This window comes from Xiphophorus maculatus, chromosome 12 (assembly GCF_002775205.1).
Source record: "Xiphophorus maculatus strain JP 163 A chromosome 12, X_maculatus-5.0-male, whole genome shotgun sequence".
NCBI lineage: Eukaryota > Metazoa > Chordata > Actinopteri > Cyprinodontiformes > Poeciliidae > Xiphophorus > Xiphophorus maculatus.
The window spans coordinates 30,049,040-30,065,153 of record NC_036454.1 but is presented as its reverse complement, the minus strand read 5'-3'; the positions used below and the strand labels follow the sequence as shown (position 1 = coordinate 30,065,153).

The 16,114-nt window shown below is 41.2% G+C and overlaps 1 protein-coding gene across 1 annotated transcript in view; it reads right to left on the bottom strand.

Annotated features, from left to right (window-relative positions):
- Positions 1-16,114, bottom strand: part of zmat4 (zinc finger matrin-type 4) — an 80,005-nt gene that overhangs the window by 37,990 nt on the left and 25,901 nt on the right. The window contains exon 3 of the mRNA XM_023344267.1: positions 10,032-10,121. Within this exon, the coding sequence (XP_023200035.1) occupies positions 10,032-10,121 (90 nt within the window). The remainder of the gene's footprint in view (positions 1-10,031; positions 10,122-16,114) is intronic.

Below are 16,114 nucleotides of genomic sequence, written 5' to 3'. Positions count from 1 at the left end.
GTCATCACAAAACCAAACACACGCTCTGCCTCGGCTGCCGTTTGTAGCGCAATCTCCGCTCAGCAATGAGAAATAACAGAATTCTGCACTGGTACAATGTAGGTCTCTGCCACACTTCATAGAATATGTAACTAATGGAGACAGGAAGGGAGAAGGTGGAGGGGGAGGGGGTGGCGGCTGAGGGGAGTTGGGCTTGTTTCTATTCACATGAGGCTTAATAAAATAATCTTTTTGATTTGCAGGCAGTAGATTCTCTTTGCTGTCAGCGCTGTGCAGCACATTCTCTTCTGGGCGGAAGAGGAACCTCGTGTCCCTCGCCTCGCTCGTGTTTGCGCCATAGTAAAGATGCGGCGTGTGACGTCTCACTGCGTCGGGCTGGTGCCGTTTGTTTTTGCAACCCGGTTCACAAATGGCGGTGAACCCACACCCTCCCTCCTTCCCCACCGCTGGGAGATCCCAGCGTTTTATTCCTCGTAGCTAATCCGAGTGCCGCACCGGCTGACGGCCAGTCAGAATCTGGCCGGGCCCAACCTGGCTCGGCACAGGATAATGTCTGGGCTAAATCAGGAGGCCGGGAAGCTCCAGCTACTCGTGTGCATGTCCCCTGAGGTGCACAGAGAAGAAATAGGACAGGACAAGATTTAAAAAAATAAAAAATAAAAAAAAGACTGGCTCCCAACATAGCTGTGGACAATCCGGTGTTTCCCTGCCAAGCGAAGCATGCAGGCAACACTAAGCAGACACTATACCCTACAGCTGCTGCAGCGCACACACAGTGAAGTGACCTTCATATTAAACCTGCAGGCCAAACCAACAGCAGGGGGGAATACATCCTGGTTGGTCTCTTTGGATTAATGTGCAATCGTTCAAAAAGCTGTGGGAAAATGTTAATGTACGTTTTTAAATTTTAATAGAAACATGCCAGGCCACCAATGAATGACATTTTTCCTCTTTAGCTTAAGTGTGATGGATGGCTTGTATTTTGTCAGCCTTTTGGCAGTGGCTGCTTTGCCTTGCCAAGACAGTTTTTTTTTAAACTTTTTTTTTTTATTTGCAATCAACTTTACGCCAAAGATTTGTTTATGTATTCAAAAGTATACAAGTAGCCTGGACCTTACTGAGACTCAGACCTGTGGATGCTTTCAAGACACCAAAGCAAACAAACAAAAAAAACACATGAAGTGGAGTCTAACTGATCATCACTGCTGGTCTGCTCCTGGGAGGACTGGCCATCAGGCATACCAGGTATTTTCCCTGTGGGTCGACAGGTTTGGGGCCAACAACCCTAACTTTTTATTTTTATTTGCTCAAAACCAATAGATCGGCATTATATTGCTCAGTCCCTCCAGCTCCTCAGAATTCTGTGATTACTCTCTCCTTCAGGTATTTCGTACTTCAACATCCTCTCTGACCTGGACTAAGTCCGTCTCCCAGTCCATGGGCTGTCAGTGCATTGCAGAGTTATGGCCAGGAGAACCAGCGGAGCAGAAGAAGGGCAATCTGCTGGATTTCCTCCCGTTTAAGTGAGGATCAGGTAACCCCTTGTCCAGAGAGTCTTTTATTATTATTAATAATTCTTTATTTATGCAGAAAAATCTCTTGAGATTCATAATCATACATGTGCTAACCGTTGCAGAAATGTTTCCTGAATTTAAAACTTTGGCCAAGGTGGCACTCATGCTTCAACATCAAAGCCCTGATTCAAGATTCTGCACAAGCAGGTCAGGAGGAAGTTATGTTAATCACTGAAGTGCAATCATTTAATTTAATAGTTTATATGCAGTTAATGGGGCAGGAATAGAGGAGACTGGGGATCCCTGTAAATCTGTTTTGATTCACCAGAATAAAAGCTCCTTCAGGTTAAGGATCTCTTTCATAAAAGTGTTCTGGCAAATGGCACTGCTTGAAAACGCCAAGTGTATCTCAGACTTCACGAGTTAGTGTCAAAGACACTGGGGTAGTTTGTAAACTACCACTTTATTTTTCACAGTTCTGACCTACGGTGTTGGCTTACCTCGTTACGTCTGGGACTGTAACGCAACAAAATGTGGAACTATGCAAACAGTTTTGCAAGCAACATAACATAAATGTAACCCTCCATGAATAATGTTTCAGAGTCAAAGGATGACGTTACATTCTTGTCTTGTTCAAGAGGCAGTTCTTGGTAAGCCAGCTACTGATGACCCATTTTTCAAGGTGCTTTGATATTTCTAAATGAACTCATTCCGGTATCAATTTTTTTCTTTCTGAGAAAACTGCACTGCGGCTCTCAGGGAATGTACATTTCTATGATTTTCAATTATTCAACATTTACGCTGTGTGATCTCACACACTTCCAGTTTCCGGCTGCATATGGCATCACTTTTCACTATGAAGTGCTCCACTGCCCTCAGATATGCACGCCTGGGGTCCTTCTTTGTGCTGACCTCTGCTCTCAGAGAGAGGCTTTAGCCAAATCACGGCCCTTTAATAGATACTAAGAGCAACAATTCACATGAAACCGCTCTGCAATGAAAGGTGGAGGCACTTAGGGAAGACAAATGGAAGAGTGAGGATTATGTTTCAAAGCGACAGGAGCTGAAACGTGACGTTATGAAGGTGAAAGCGTATTCCACTTTCCTAAGTCTATTTTTTAGTTCGTTCCAGCTGAGGAAACATATTCAATACAAAACCAGCAGGACTGAGGAGGTGTCTTGCTTCTTCAGAGCCACGAGAAAGGTCTTAGAGCTGTCAATCAGCCTTGTGTGTGTGCTACTCAGTGTGCCAATATCGGAGGAACAACGTACCATTCCAGGAAAACTGTTTATCTGCCGTCATTGGTGGCCATGCTAACTATCCTTAGCATTCATGGCAATACGAGAGTGATTAACAGCACTAAGACCCTCCTCCTGGCCCTGATTGGTTGTTTCTGACCAAGTGGTGTATTTCTGTAGGTGGTTATAGAACCACAGGAAGCTGGAGTTATTTACAGATCATGTGTGTCACACAAAATATCAGGTCACAGTGACGGTTTAAAGAAATATGTAAAATCATTGTTTTTGTAAAAGTTGCAAACTGCAGCATTAAAATTTAAACTCATGACTGCAAGAATTATTTAAAAAGAAAACATTTGTCGACTGTGAAGAAATAAAATAAATAAAACATGGGAGACAATAAGCTATACATTGTCTACAATTTTCTCCGGCTGTTTAAATTATGTAAGCAAACAGCACAAATGTGCAAATAACAATCTGCACCAGCATTATAGACGTGTGCTGCATCTGTATGCAGTTTATTCTTAGGCTGGCCATCTGTAGCTCATTTCGTATCCTTTAATTATATTATAATTAAACAGAAATCCTTATGTTTGAACACTTTGGAGACAAAATTAAGTTTTCATCATACTTTGCTGAATTTATTTCTCCCACCGTGAATATTGTTGAATTCTGAGCACTACATGCGACGTCATGGCTTATGTCAGAACCACATCCTTATTGCTAGATTTATTATTTCACAGATCTGGTCCTGGAGAAGAAGAGGAAGGACGCTTCGGCCTTCTGGACGAGAGAGAACTTAAATCTAGACAGGTCTTCGTTCCTTGTTTTTTTTTAAAATGCGTTTAGGTCATGCCTTTGATTTAATGTGTTACATGGAATATGCCGTGTGTGTGCACGCGCGTGTGCGTGGGAGTGCAATCTGCTGGATATTGCTCAAGGTGGGATTGAGGCAATGAAGCGCAGGACCACAATCACTTCTTGTTCAGCGGAGCCGGGGCAGACAACTGTGCCATCTCGAGTGCGATAGCTCCGTCAGGATCCTGCAGTGACGCTGACGGCCTGATTTAATCAGAACTGGCAGCTGAATAAACTGGCAGGCAAACACCAGAACCACCAGATCAACTACACAAGTCTGCACACATGAATATGCATATGGGATTTACTGCTGCTAGCTGAACCGTGCCAATAAAATGCAACACACACGCTATTTATATTTGACAAGTTAAAAGTTCAGTTAATGTGGAATGCCACACATCTTTTTAGTAACACTCGTGTACCTTTGAATAATTGAGTTCAATAAACGTCTCGGCATGAATCGAGCTTTTTATGGCTGTATAGAGATTTATGTAGTCCAGAGCGCTTTACAAAGCATTCAGTCACTCGCACACCGATGTGTGTTTACATGTGTAATACACCGAGATTTAGAAAGCACTGTAAATCCTGGAGTTTTTTAAATCAAATTTCTGTTTGATTTTCACTTTTGGACTTCTTTTCTTCTGCGGAGCGGGGAGGAGAAGTGAAGCTGAAAGGAGATAAATAACTCTTTACCAGACAAAAGCATGAGCTGATGATGTCACAAAAATGTCATTGATTTAGTCAGAAGATCAGATTTCTCTAAATCAAATCAGAATAAAAACCTGGCCTGATTGAGAAAAATGGATGTCGTTTTTGGATTGAGTGGTGGCAAATAGTCCTAATTCAGTTGAAAAAACACAAACAATTTCCCTCCAATTTTTTTTGTAACCCAGTGGTATTTGAAGCATTAAGGTGTAACATTAAAAAAAACATAGGAAAAGATCTGTAAGTAATCTCATGTCTATGGCAGTGTGACAAACTCTATCAAACAAGCTGTAAGCAACATAACTGCTCTGTCTAGTATCTGACAACTGAATTGGCAAAGCTGTCAACAACATATTGATTTCCTGCAATAAATTTAACTCCTAATTTAATTGGCAATCTAATTAAATTAGGGGTAGCTGGACGTGTTCTAAATCTACAACTGCAATTATCATCCCTCAGAGCTTGCATGCTTTATGAATCACATCAGAACGGCATTTCTAAATCTTTTATGAAAATCTTATCGCCTTGTACAACCTCAGAGCTTTCCTTTTTTTTTTCTTTTTTTTTTTGCAGTGTCAAGGAAAATAAAGTTGTAGTGCAATTCTTATGCAACCATCCATATCTGTCTGAACTTCATTACTCTGCAGAAGATTAAGTAGGATGTGAACACAGACACCACAGTGTCAAAATAAAGCGACACAACCGGGGTTTGCAGTTAAAAGCTCCATATTTGATACTGTTGATCTTATTGGCGAGTTTTAAGTTTCCTTTGTGGGTCACCTCTAGCAGTAACAGAGCGAAACTTTTATTCTATCTACCCAAAACTAATCTCTTTGGTAGAAAACACGGTGAACCAGAACCCTATACTAGAACACGTCCAGCTACTTTTCTCTAATCAAGAACATGCTACCCAACTTCCACCCATCCCCCACCTCAACATGAGAGCAGGTTATCAAAGCGACTAGCATAACCGGCAGCGTGTCCAGTTGTCAGATGCCATTAGACCAATGGGTCCATATGTAGGGCTGTGCCAGGTCAGACACACTCCCAGTGTCTGGAGGCAGAGCTGCTGAGTATATTTTTAGATTGTGCCACCTTTTAAGCACAGCCTGGTCGCATCACATCTGTGTAGTTTAAGTGTAGCTCTCTTCCATCATGACAATGTGCCCTTTTACGAAGGGCCTAAGGTCGGCCCATAGACCCAACAGTGATTTACTGTGACACTTAAAAAAACACACACACAAAAAAAAAAACGAAACAAGGAGAGAACCAACGTGCAAGTCTCACACTGGTCTGGTCAAAACTTTTCCTCGTTCTGCCAAATCCAAATGAGATGGGGACATTTTTAATTGGGTTATTTTTCATCTCAATCTGCCTGTGGCAACAGGAATCAGGTTGCTCTGAGTCGTGTAGGACCTAACCTGCTGCTGGAAATTAAAATATTGAAATGAAATGACACCTTTGTAAAGTTGCTCCACTGAAGGTGATCTCTGAACGTGTCATTGCTGCAAGGAGATTCTTCCACACTGTATTGCACATTTAAACATCTATTAACGTGTTTAGAGCTCCTTGGCGCTCCGGCTTCCTGCCACAGTCTAAAATATAGTAAATAAAGTATATAATACTATATAGTATAGTGTAGTATAATATAGTAAATAAAGTATATATATATATATATATATATATATATATATATATATATATATATATATATATATATATATATATATATATAAATTACACTATAGATCTATATTCATATATAGATATATTGTTCATCTTTACATGCTAAATAAATAAATAAAAGTATTTAAATATTTAGTCATTATTTTGTGTGTAGTTTGAGTCATGCAGAACTGATCTGACCGTTTCCATAGCAACGATCAGAAGCAGGACCCTGCCACAGAACTACAGAGAGTGAGCTCGTTGAAATGACCTCGTGTACATCACAATAGATCGAAGAAGTTCTGAGGCTTTGAATGCTAGAATCTCAATGCCCTGAAGCATTTAGGATCCAGACGGATCGTCGAGATTTGACTTTGTGTTTCTTAAGGATGTTTAGTGTGGTAAGTATCGAGGTCCGATGCTGTTGTTGGGGGGAGTGGTGCGCCGCAGCACTCCGATGTTGTTTTGTTAGTCATTCTGCTGCAAGTTGGCTCAATTTTGATGCGCAAGCAAAATCCTAAACCGGTAAAATCCGGTTTAGGATTTTCAAAATAAAAGATCTGGAAGTAGTTCATTATTTCTTGCGTGGCCCGGTACCAATTGGTCCGCGGCCCGGTGGTTGGGGACCACTGGTCTAAGGGATCCATCCTTCTTCCCTACGAAGAAAAACCCAGCACCCAGAGGAGGAAGGATGAATTATGCCAGCGGCCATAATATATTTGATATATTTTTCCATGGTTTCATGTTCAGGACGTGAAATATTGTACAGGCGGCTAAGTGGGTAGTGGTGCTCCGGGGAGAAGATCTATAGCACAGTCGTAAGGACGATGCGGTGGAAGAGAAAGAGCTTTAGTTTTACTGAAAACTGGTGCTAAATCATTGTATTCGGCTGGGATGGAAGACAAGTCGGGGGAATCTACTTCCTGTACTTCTGACAGTGACGGGCCCAGAGGAACTGCTGAACGGAGACAGGTGGAGTGACAATTAGCTGACCAGGATTCTATATGCATTTTGGACCAGTTGATGTGTGGAATGTGTCATTGTAGCCATTCAAAACCTAAAATTATGGAGGAGTTAACAGTGGGAAAAACAAAAAATGAAATGTATTCGCTATGGTTACCGGAAATGATTAAGTGCAGTGGCTTAGTTCTGTGGGTGATCTGAGGAAGGGCTTTGCCATCTAAGGCCCTCATGCGCAGTAGAGGACACAATCCTTACTGTGGTCCACCATGATTGTTGTTTTCATTCCCACATCTGCGTAACAAGACGCAAAATACAAAATAGTGCCATTTGTCGTATATCAATGACGTTGGGGTCGGGTGAATGCAACCTGCCTATAAAAGCACAGGTTATTTATAAGTTTACTTTAATAACTACCTAGATCATGAATCCATTCATTCTGGAAAAGTCCCAGGTCCATCATAACCTTGTATTTCTTCATCTCTCATGTTCTTGTACTTTGGTGCATGAGTATTGTCTTTATGGATTAAATTGTCAGCGCTGCCTTTGTGGCTTCAGTCTGGGCCAAACACTATCCGCAGGCATGTAAAGCACAATAGATCAATCGTGCATTTGTAGTCTAACCTCTGCAATAAAATACATCCTCAGGTACAAACAAGACACATTTGAATGTCAGGGACTAAATCCCATTAGCTGAGTTTTCCATTGCACTTTAATTTATTTGTCAAGAACATTTACACTAAGTCCTTCCACAGGATATTGTTCACAGAGGCCCCTGCAAAACATAAACAGTCCGGCTTATAACACAGTGAATCCAAAGCTGCTATAAGTTTAGTTTATAAGGGTTAAACTAAAGGCTTAAATATATTTTCATTAATTTCTCCACTGCACACAGTTTGATGAAACAAGATATTGATAGTGTAAATATTAAACTGCAATTATAAATGTGGTCTTTACATATGACATGGGTTTGTGTGTCACATAATATTGACACACAAACCCTTTTAGTCATAACTATGTTTGATTTGTTATAAACAAAAAGGCACAAGACTTTTATATAATTATGGAATTTCTATCAAACCTTATGAAATGGTCCATTTTACATTATGCATGTTCCTAATATTGAACAATCCATCCATCCATCCATCCATCCATCCATCCATCCATCCATCCATTTGCTAACACCCTTGTCCCTAGTGGGGTTGGGAGGTGCTGGTGTCTATCTCCAGCTAACATCTCCAGCCTTCAGGGCAAGAGGCGGGGTCACCCTGGACAGGTCACCAGTCTGTCGCAGGGAAACACAGAGACATACAGGACAAACAACCATGCACACACACACACTCTGATAAGGAGCTGTTTCCTTCATCAACATGTCCATTCAGATTTGCTCTCATCACCACATCTACTCCATCAAGATCCTTCCAGAATCTCTTTCTGCATTACAGCCCATAAATTGACCCAAATTTCCTTGATTTTGGGAGATCAATGATTGGCCGATACTTCCATGTGAAGCAGATATTATCAATTGGTCTCATCAACCTCGAAAAAGGTGTAAAAATCAACGACTGTCTGCTCTCCTGTGAGAGAGGCATGACCGCCCACCAGGTCATGCCGTCAACAATAGTCACCCCACTGTTACCAACTCAGCGACTTTATAACTACATTCAGCAATGTTTCAGAAAACAAAAATCAGTATTGACAAAATTGCGATTGGCAGGTCAGACTTCTTAAAGTTAGGTAATCAGTAATCGGACAGATTATTGATCCACACTATAGTAAAACAGCTTAAACCTCGCTGCCATTCCTCACATAAAACATCTACCGTTCTCCTCTGCATCATATCAGCCAGCTTTCTACCTGGAGCTAATCATTAAATATGAAGAGAATAGCAAACTGTCCATATAAGAAAGGGATAGAGATGAAGTAAAAATAAAACATAAACATCGGCATAAAAGGGAGAGATGGAAAATAAAAGAAGCGAAAAGAGAGTGGGGAAAAAGCCTAGGGTGTAAGCAAAAAAAGAATAAAGATTTACTGGAAACTCAACAAGGTGATAAAAGTAATTGCAAAAAAATGAAAAAGAAAAATACATGAAGCTGAAGAAGAAATGACACAGCATAACTCACAGTATAAAAAGAAACAGCATAAGAGAGAAACAGAGTAGATGAAAAAAAATTGGAGAAACAAATGTAACTGACTTAAAAATGAAACCTAAAAAGGAAAGAATGGGAAGCAAAAATGGCTAACAAAAGAAATGACACAAACAGGAGAGGGAAATAGATGACAAAATGTCAGATAAAGACTTATGACAGCGATCATTAATTGATTAAAACTAGGGTTGAAAAAAAAATAAAGCTGATGAAGGAAAACTACCCAGAGGTGGAAGGATGAAGGGGGGAGAAAAGATGTGATTGTAGGAGTGTGACAGAGGGAACAGAAGACAGGAGAGGAAATTAGAACGAAGAAAGACAGACAGGCGGAGAAGAGCGGAGCGGAGTGAAGGGATGAATGGATGAATGGAGAGGCGAACAGAAACAACAGCAGAACCAGATGATGAGCAGAGGCAGCAGGAGAGTCAGGAGAGAGCATTGGTGTCCCTTGATGCATCCTTATCTGGATCACAAACTCTGATTTCTCCACTGATAGCTGGCAGCGTCCCGATCACTGCAGCACAAACCTCCGTCTCTTCCCCTGAGCATCATCACTCCGACACTTAGAGTGAAACCCAGAGAGTGCCTTCCACCGTCACGCCAACGTGGAATCTTATCACAGTGACTCTCCATTTTCCCCTAACTGGGACAAACTTGTTCACAGCAGAACTTTTGTGCTTGCGGACGGTTTGCAGGCCGAATCCCAAACAACGTGTCGGGTTTAAATGAAAGGTCGGCGTCCTCTGCCACCCGTTGCTCACCGGGGTAGAAACGGTTGTCGTTTTTCTGTCTGCTGTTCTGACACGAGGTGGATAATCAGCGATCACAATGAATGTTTCCCACAGCCCTGGCTCCACGTGTGCATGTTGCAAGTGATTACAGAGGCTATGGGGGAAACACAGCTGAAGAAGAAAATAGAGATTTAACAGTAAGGACTCACATTGTCTGTTCTGAGCTTCTTGGCCGGGCAGCCTCCATCCACAGGATGTAGCATGTAATACAGCCGCACTTTGTTGGCGTGTTTCCGACTCTGAAAGGCAGGAAAAATTCTAATTAATATCAGTTAAGTTCAATGTGTGTTACCTTTGCAAGATCACACAAAATGCTGGACTGTCTGATGTAATCACGGGTCAACCCTGAGACATGAAGCGGCCACATCGATGGCAGACACACACCGACAGGCGCAGACTTTTACTTCGACCACGGCCTGAGCTATGAACTAGAGATGCACCGATTCAATATTAATATCTGTATTGGTCCCGATATCGGAAAACATTTTTGGATCGGATATTGGTGACAATGTGCCCAATCCATAAGGGCAGATCTATTCAGTCTAATTCTATGTCTTGTGCTCTGAGCAGTGTCATGCTGTATTACTATAATATTACATTATGTTTGGAAATCCTAATTGCACTTTCTGAACTTCACACTAATGCAGAAAACACCCACATTCAGTAAAAAACAGAAAAAAAAGTTTCTTTCAGTTTGAGCAAAAAGAAAAAAAGTTACTGTAATGAACTTTAAAGAAAACTATTCCTCTGCTTCTTTTTAACTCGATAAAAATGTGCATATGGAAAGCCGATACCGTCACTGTGGGAGTTTTGACTCGGCTCTTGTGCCATGGGCGTATTGCCTCCTCCCACTGCGTCATAAAATGCTAAATATCCGCAGTATTATGGCATAATTCTCTGAAAACTAAAAACCAACACAAAGCCAAGGATCTGCTTTTTTTTTTTTTACCTCAGTTTAAATGTTTAAAGATGCTTAGCTATGAAGGCAGCCTTGAGCAATACGTAGTGAGATAGTAAACAATTAAAGGAGGATTTTGTTACTTAAACAGAAAACTTCACAATGTTGACGGCTAGATTATGACTCAAATGATCTGTTCTCATCTAAACGCAATTAAAACTGAAGAAAATACCACATTGCTCTTTTTGCCCTCACAGACAAAAATCTTTCATTTAAAAGGAAACGTCTTTAGTTGTAAGCTTTACTCATTCAGTGTTACAGCTACTCTACCAATTTATATAAAACAAAGATTATTCATTTTTGGGTACTGTAAGAAAATTGCTTAGGTATGACCTGTGTCATATGAAGCAACTTCACTTTTTTTCTGTGATTATCTCCAAATGTCACATCGGCAGTCTAGACAACAAGCGATTACCACTGCGGCTTCTGAAGAACTGAACTGCACCTGCAAGAAATTTTGTTGTTTTTGGTCAAAGTTGTGCTCAAATAAGAAAAAAAAGAAAATCCCAGTCAACCTTTAATATTTTAAAAACAAACTTTAGTCCCATTAATTCCCACAAATCCGTGTTAATTCCTATGGCATGTTTCCTGGAATTTTACCACTAAGGTTTTGGCTAGCGTTATCCCGGTGTGAGCCAGGTAAAGGTCAGCCTGGTTCTTCGCTTTGCTTTGTCCAGAGGGTTTAGGCTCTCGTCTACTGAGAGATGATTGCTTCCTGTAGGTGTAAACTCGCTCAAAATTTTTTATCTTACCCAATTGCTCATGTTTGCTCATGACATATGTAAGGCACCAGTTCGACACTATGAAGCTTACCAGAAATTGCCTGCATTGTAAACAACCATCCTCCACTGTAAAGAGACAAGCGCAGAGTTGAACAAGACTGTTGCTTAATTTAATATTTGGAAACACAGACTGAACGGCTTCGTTCACTTCCTCTGCTGACGTCGCTAAAACTACAGGCAGACTACAATTCCCCCCCCCCCAAAAAAGCGACATCATCCTTCACAACTTCCCTTTCCGTTTGCTGATTGGCCCGGTTGAAATTCCACCGGAGGAATTCACTTCAGTGGGAAAAAACCCAGACTGTGGTGTAAGCAAGATCTGAATAGAGCGAAGTGTTTTACGAAGACAATGGCCTGGCTAGCGATGTCTCTCATATCAGTTGATACAACCATAGACTGCTGAGAAAAACAAAGAAAACATGCCCTTATTATTAGGAGTCAAGGTTTATGAAAAGGTCTCTGCATGCGTTCTAGTGATCTGTCCATAATACTGTGCTCATCTAGATGTACTCCCGCCAGTTAATGGCGTAAACATGAGACAGATACAGGCTATAATTATGGATAAGAAGTCTGAAAAGTTTTGGAGCAGTTCCTCTTCAGGATTGCTTGAATGTGAGGGTAGTTATTGTGCACGGTGAAGATTATCAGGACCGAAGAAAAAATCCATACCGCATTACTACCACATCAGTGAGCAGATCACAGATAATGTGATTCCAGACAACCCCCTGCTAAGGGGCCGGGCTGTTCGATGCCAAACGACCTGGGCTTGTTTTTTAAACAGACTCATCCCAGTCGGATGTAAAATCCGCTCCTCAGGAGTGCAAATAATCTTTGAAAGCTGCTAAGAGGCGCTCCTGGTCCAAGAACTCAACCCTTGCTGAACATTTCTTCCTGTTCAGTAGCCGCCTGCAGCAGCCTGCGCCAATTCCCAGCTGTGAATCTATTCATATAAATCTGAAACCAGATCTATGAAATTTAGAATTTGATTGCTACAACACTGCATCATGAACTAAACTAGATTTAATTTTTGAGGATTAAAGATGTCACTTGTTACCTGTTGAATCTTTGTACTAGCTTAGCTTACTAAGCTGCTCCTGATTTTACTATCACCTACCAGCTGAGATCATCCTGTGACTGAAACACGTTCAGTCAGATCACATGGAGACCGTTTGTGAAGAACAGTTTGCTGCAGATTCTGGTTTGGGTCTGGAGTTTGACTGGGCCGGTCCAACACATGAACATGTTTAGCTCTAAGTTGTTCCATTGTAGCCATGGCTTTATGTTTGGGGTGGTCGCCCTGCTGGAAGCCGAGCCTCTGCCTCAGTCTCAAGTCTTTTGCACTCCAACAGGTTTTCTCCAACATTGTTCTGTATTTGACTCTCGTAATGTTCCATCAACTCTGACCATCTTCCTTGTCCCTGTTGAAGAGAAGAACCCCCAGAGAATGATGCTGCCACCACCATATTCGACAGCAGGGATGGTGTGTTCAGCGTTAAATGGGTTTTACATTTTGGCCAAAAAGTTCAGTTTTGGTCTGGTCAGACCAAATCTCCTTCCACATGTTTGCAGTAAGCCAGAAGCCATGTTGGACTTCTTATGGTTTTCTTTTAACAGCGGCTTTCTTCTGCCCCACCCTTTACAGACCCGGGGGCCATGAAAGTCATCATCAACATCTCTTCCTCATGTGAAAGGGCTCTGGAGCTATAGGATCCAGGGGTTATGATTCTAATCCTGATTCTTTTTTTTCCTTTTCCTGCATGTGTTATTTTTGTTTTTTATTTTGTGCGTAAAGGTATGTGTATTCTTGTTCGACGCGCTCGCTTCTGTAAGGCAGCGTTTCCCAACCCTGGTCCTCCAGGCACACCGCCCTGCAGGTTTTAAATGTCTCCCTGCTTTTCTCCGTCTGATTCAGCTGACAAACACTAGTCAATTGAAATCACCTGGGCTGAAGAGAGGAAACACCTGAAGCATGCAGGGCAGTGAGCCTTAAAGACCAGGGCTGGGAAACACTGCTGTGGGGTAAATATGAGTATCTGTACTGAAATACAAAGGATAATAAAAAAAATTTATCACAAAAAGAAAATAATTCTTCCTTATAACTGACTCTACAGAGTCCGACCAGCAGTGCAAGTAGAAAGTTGCAGCAATAAATCCCAGTAAGGACGTTCATTGTTATTCGATGAGCTCATTTAATGGTGACATTTAGAATGATTCAATGTCCCAGAGGCGGATACATTCCTGTGCGTTAGCTGGACAACATCCAGCGAGTTTTACTGTTATAGTTTTCCTAAATCTCTCTGTATGAGAGATCAGTCTGTTGACAAACTGGGACGGTAGTTTCTAATGTCATTAAAAACCACCATTTACTTTAAAATGCTCCTCCAGCCCAGAATTTGAAGTAATGCAAATTATAAAGACATATTAGAGACCTGGTTAAAGTGAACTTAAACATAGTTGTTATACAGTAATGCCTGATAACTTGTTTATTTCCTGAAACCATCAGTTCCTCTGTATGTTTACCATGTTCCATGGTACACCCCCCCCCCTTGTGTTACAGCACAGCAACAGTTTTCACATGATCCCAAAGTTTTAACGTGACGCTCACAGGAACTGGCTTGTGGGTTTAAATTTGTGCCTCACGTGGCTGGAAGCACATTTGGTGAAGCCGAGGGAGGAGGATTCCTGTATTCACATTAAAAACCTGTCCGAGATCATAGAAACCTAAGTGCGAGTGGAATGTGAATGTCGAACTCCTTTAATATGACTAGCTTCACGGACGAATTGTCGCTCTTTCACAAAGATGTTTTGGCTGTTTTCCGTCTGCTTACTCATATTTCAAGAGGACAGTACATTTTCACCCTTCTTTCTCCCTTGTTTTTTTTTCTTCCCTCAAAAGGCCACCTACCAGCTGATCTCTCAGGTCTCTTCCTGTTAATAACCTCTCCTTCTCTCAAGTGTTTGCACTGTAAGTGCCACTGAATTAGGGTGAACCACACAAAGAGGACCAAGCAGCTCAGCAGTGCTGTTTCTGCTTAAACAGGAAGTGTCAGGCCACTTTTCATTCCGGCAAAAGGTTCTGGGCCAACTTTATCACCTTCTACTTGTGCTTTTTATCGCTTAGCACACAGACCAATTCCTGAGGAAACCAAGTAAAAGCAAAGCAGAATAGCTGAGCGTGTCCTCCACAGATTACTCCTAACAGACCTTCTCTTTGATTTTCGATCGGCACCGTTACGATTCTGCCTCATTTTGCTCCAGCAGATCTTTTTTTTCCATCAGCGCTACAAATAGCTAATATTTCCATCCCATTGCCTCTAAAGCAAGTAAAAAATAATAGGAGCAGTTTAAGCATCTGAGTATGCGTATTTTTTAAAATTTTTTATGAGAGCTTAATGCCGACAGCGTTTCGGAACCACTTTGTGAACGTGCAGGTTTAAAAATCAGTGGAGACAGAAGCGCTTTAGGATGCATCGCCGCCGAGGTTGTCAAAAAGATCCACGTCAACATAACCGACTGCTAACAGAGACTCTTAGCTCCTCCCCTCTGCGGATGCAGGTTTACCTGATGGCTGAGAATCAGAAACGGGAGCTGCTGCTAGTGGTTTAAAACTCTTGTAACATGGCGGTGTTGCCATTGACTACCTCTTGTGACAATCAGAGGCATTTCTAAAAGTGTTTTTTTCCAGGGTGTGGATGAACACGAACAGCCGAAGGAAGGCAATAAGCAGCTAGCTACGCCACATAACTCTGTGTTTCCATTAGACATAAAACGGCAAAAAATTAAACTACGACAATAAATTCACTTAATGGAAATGCTATCATATCATCTATCATTTATTGTGACAAATTAAAGTTCATGATAAGAATTTTGATTTATCGTCACAAATTTCACTTAATGTAAAAATAAACTGACTAAAATTGTTTTTACCGTTTCTCATCTTTTTTCCCCATGAGAGCATCAAAAAAATAACAGTAAATCCAAACATATGAATAATGTCTCTACGTGCAGCTTAGTGATACCACACATCTGTAAGTATGTGGCGTTACAGAAGGATCACAAACTTGGCACCTTTAAATGCTGAGCCATGAAAAAAGAAGTAATCATTAGCATTAGCATCATTTTTATCGTTATCAGAAGAGCAGTACAAAATATTGAGATAATCCCAGTCCTTATCATCCACTCCTATGTGGAGCAAAGGACAAATTCAAAATTAAGTTTTGTATGAAAACAATATTAGCAGTACTCAAACACAATAATGTTAGTTATTCTTTTAACTGGCAGCGTATGACAGTATAACTGCTGCGGTTATAAAGTCATCCTTACGATGTTTTAGCCAACTTGCTGACCTCCAGACTTCCTAAATGCCATGCTGTTAAGTGAATACTATATTTTAAACCGATGCCATTTCTATAAATACTCGGCTCATCTGTGCCATTTAAATTTGACCTTTCTCAAACTTACTCTCCGGTGAACTGTCTTTGGCACCACAGCT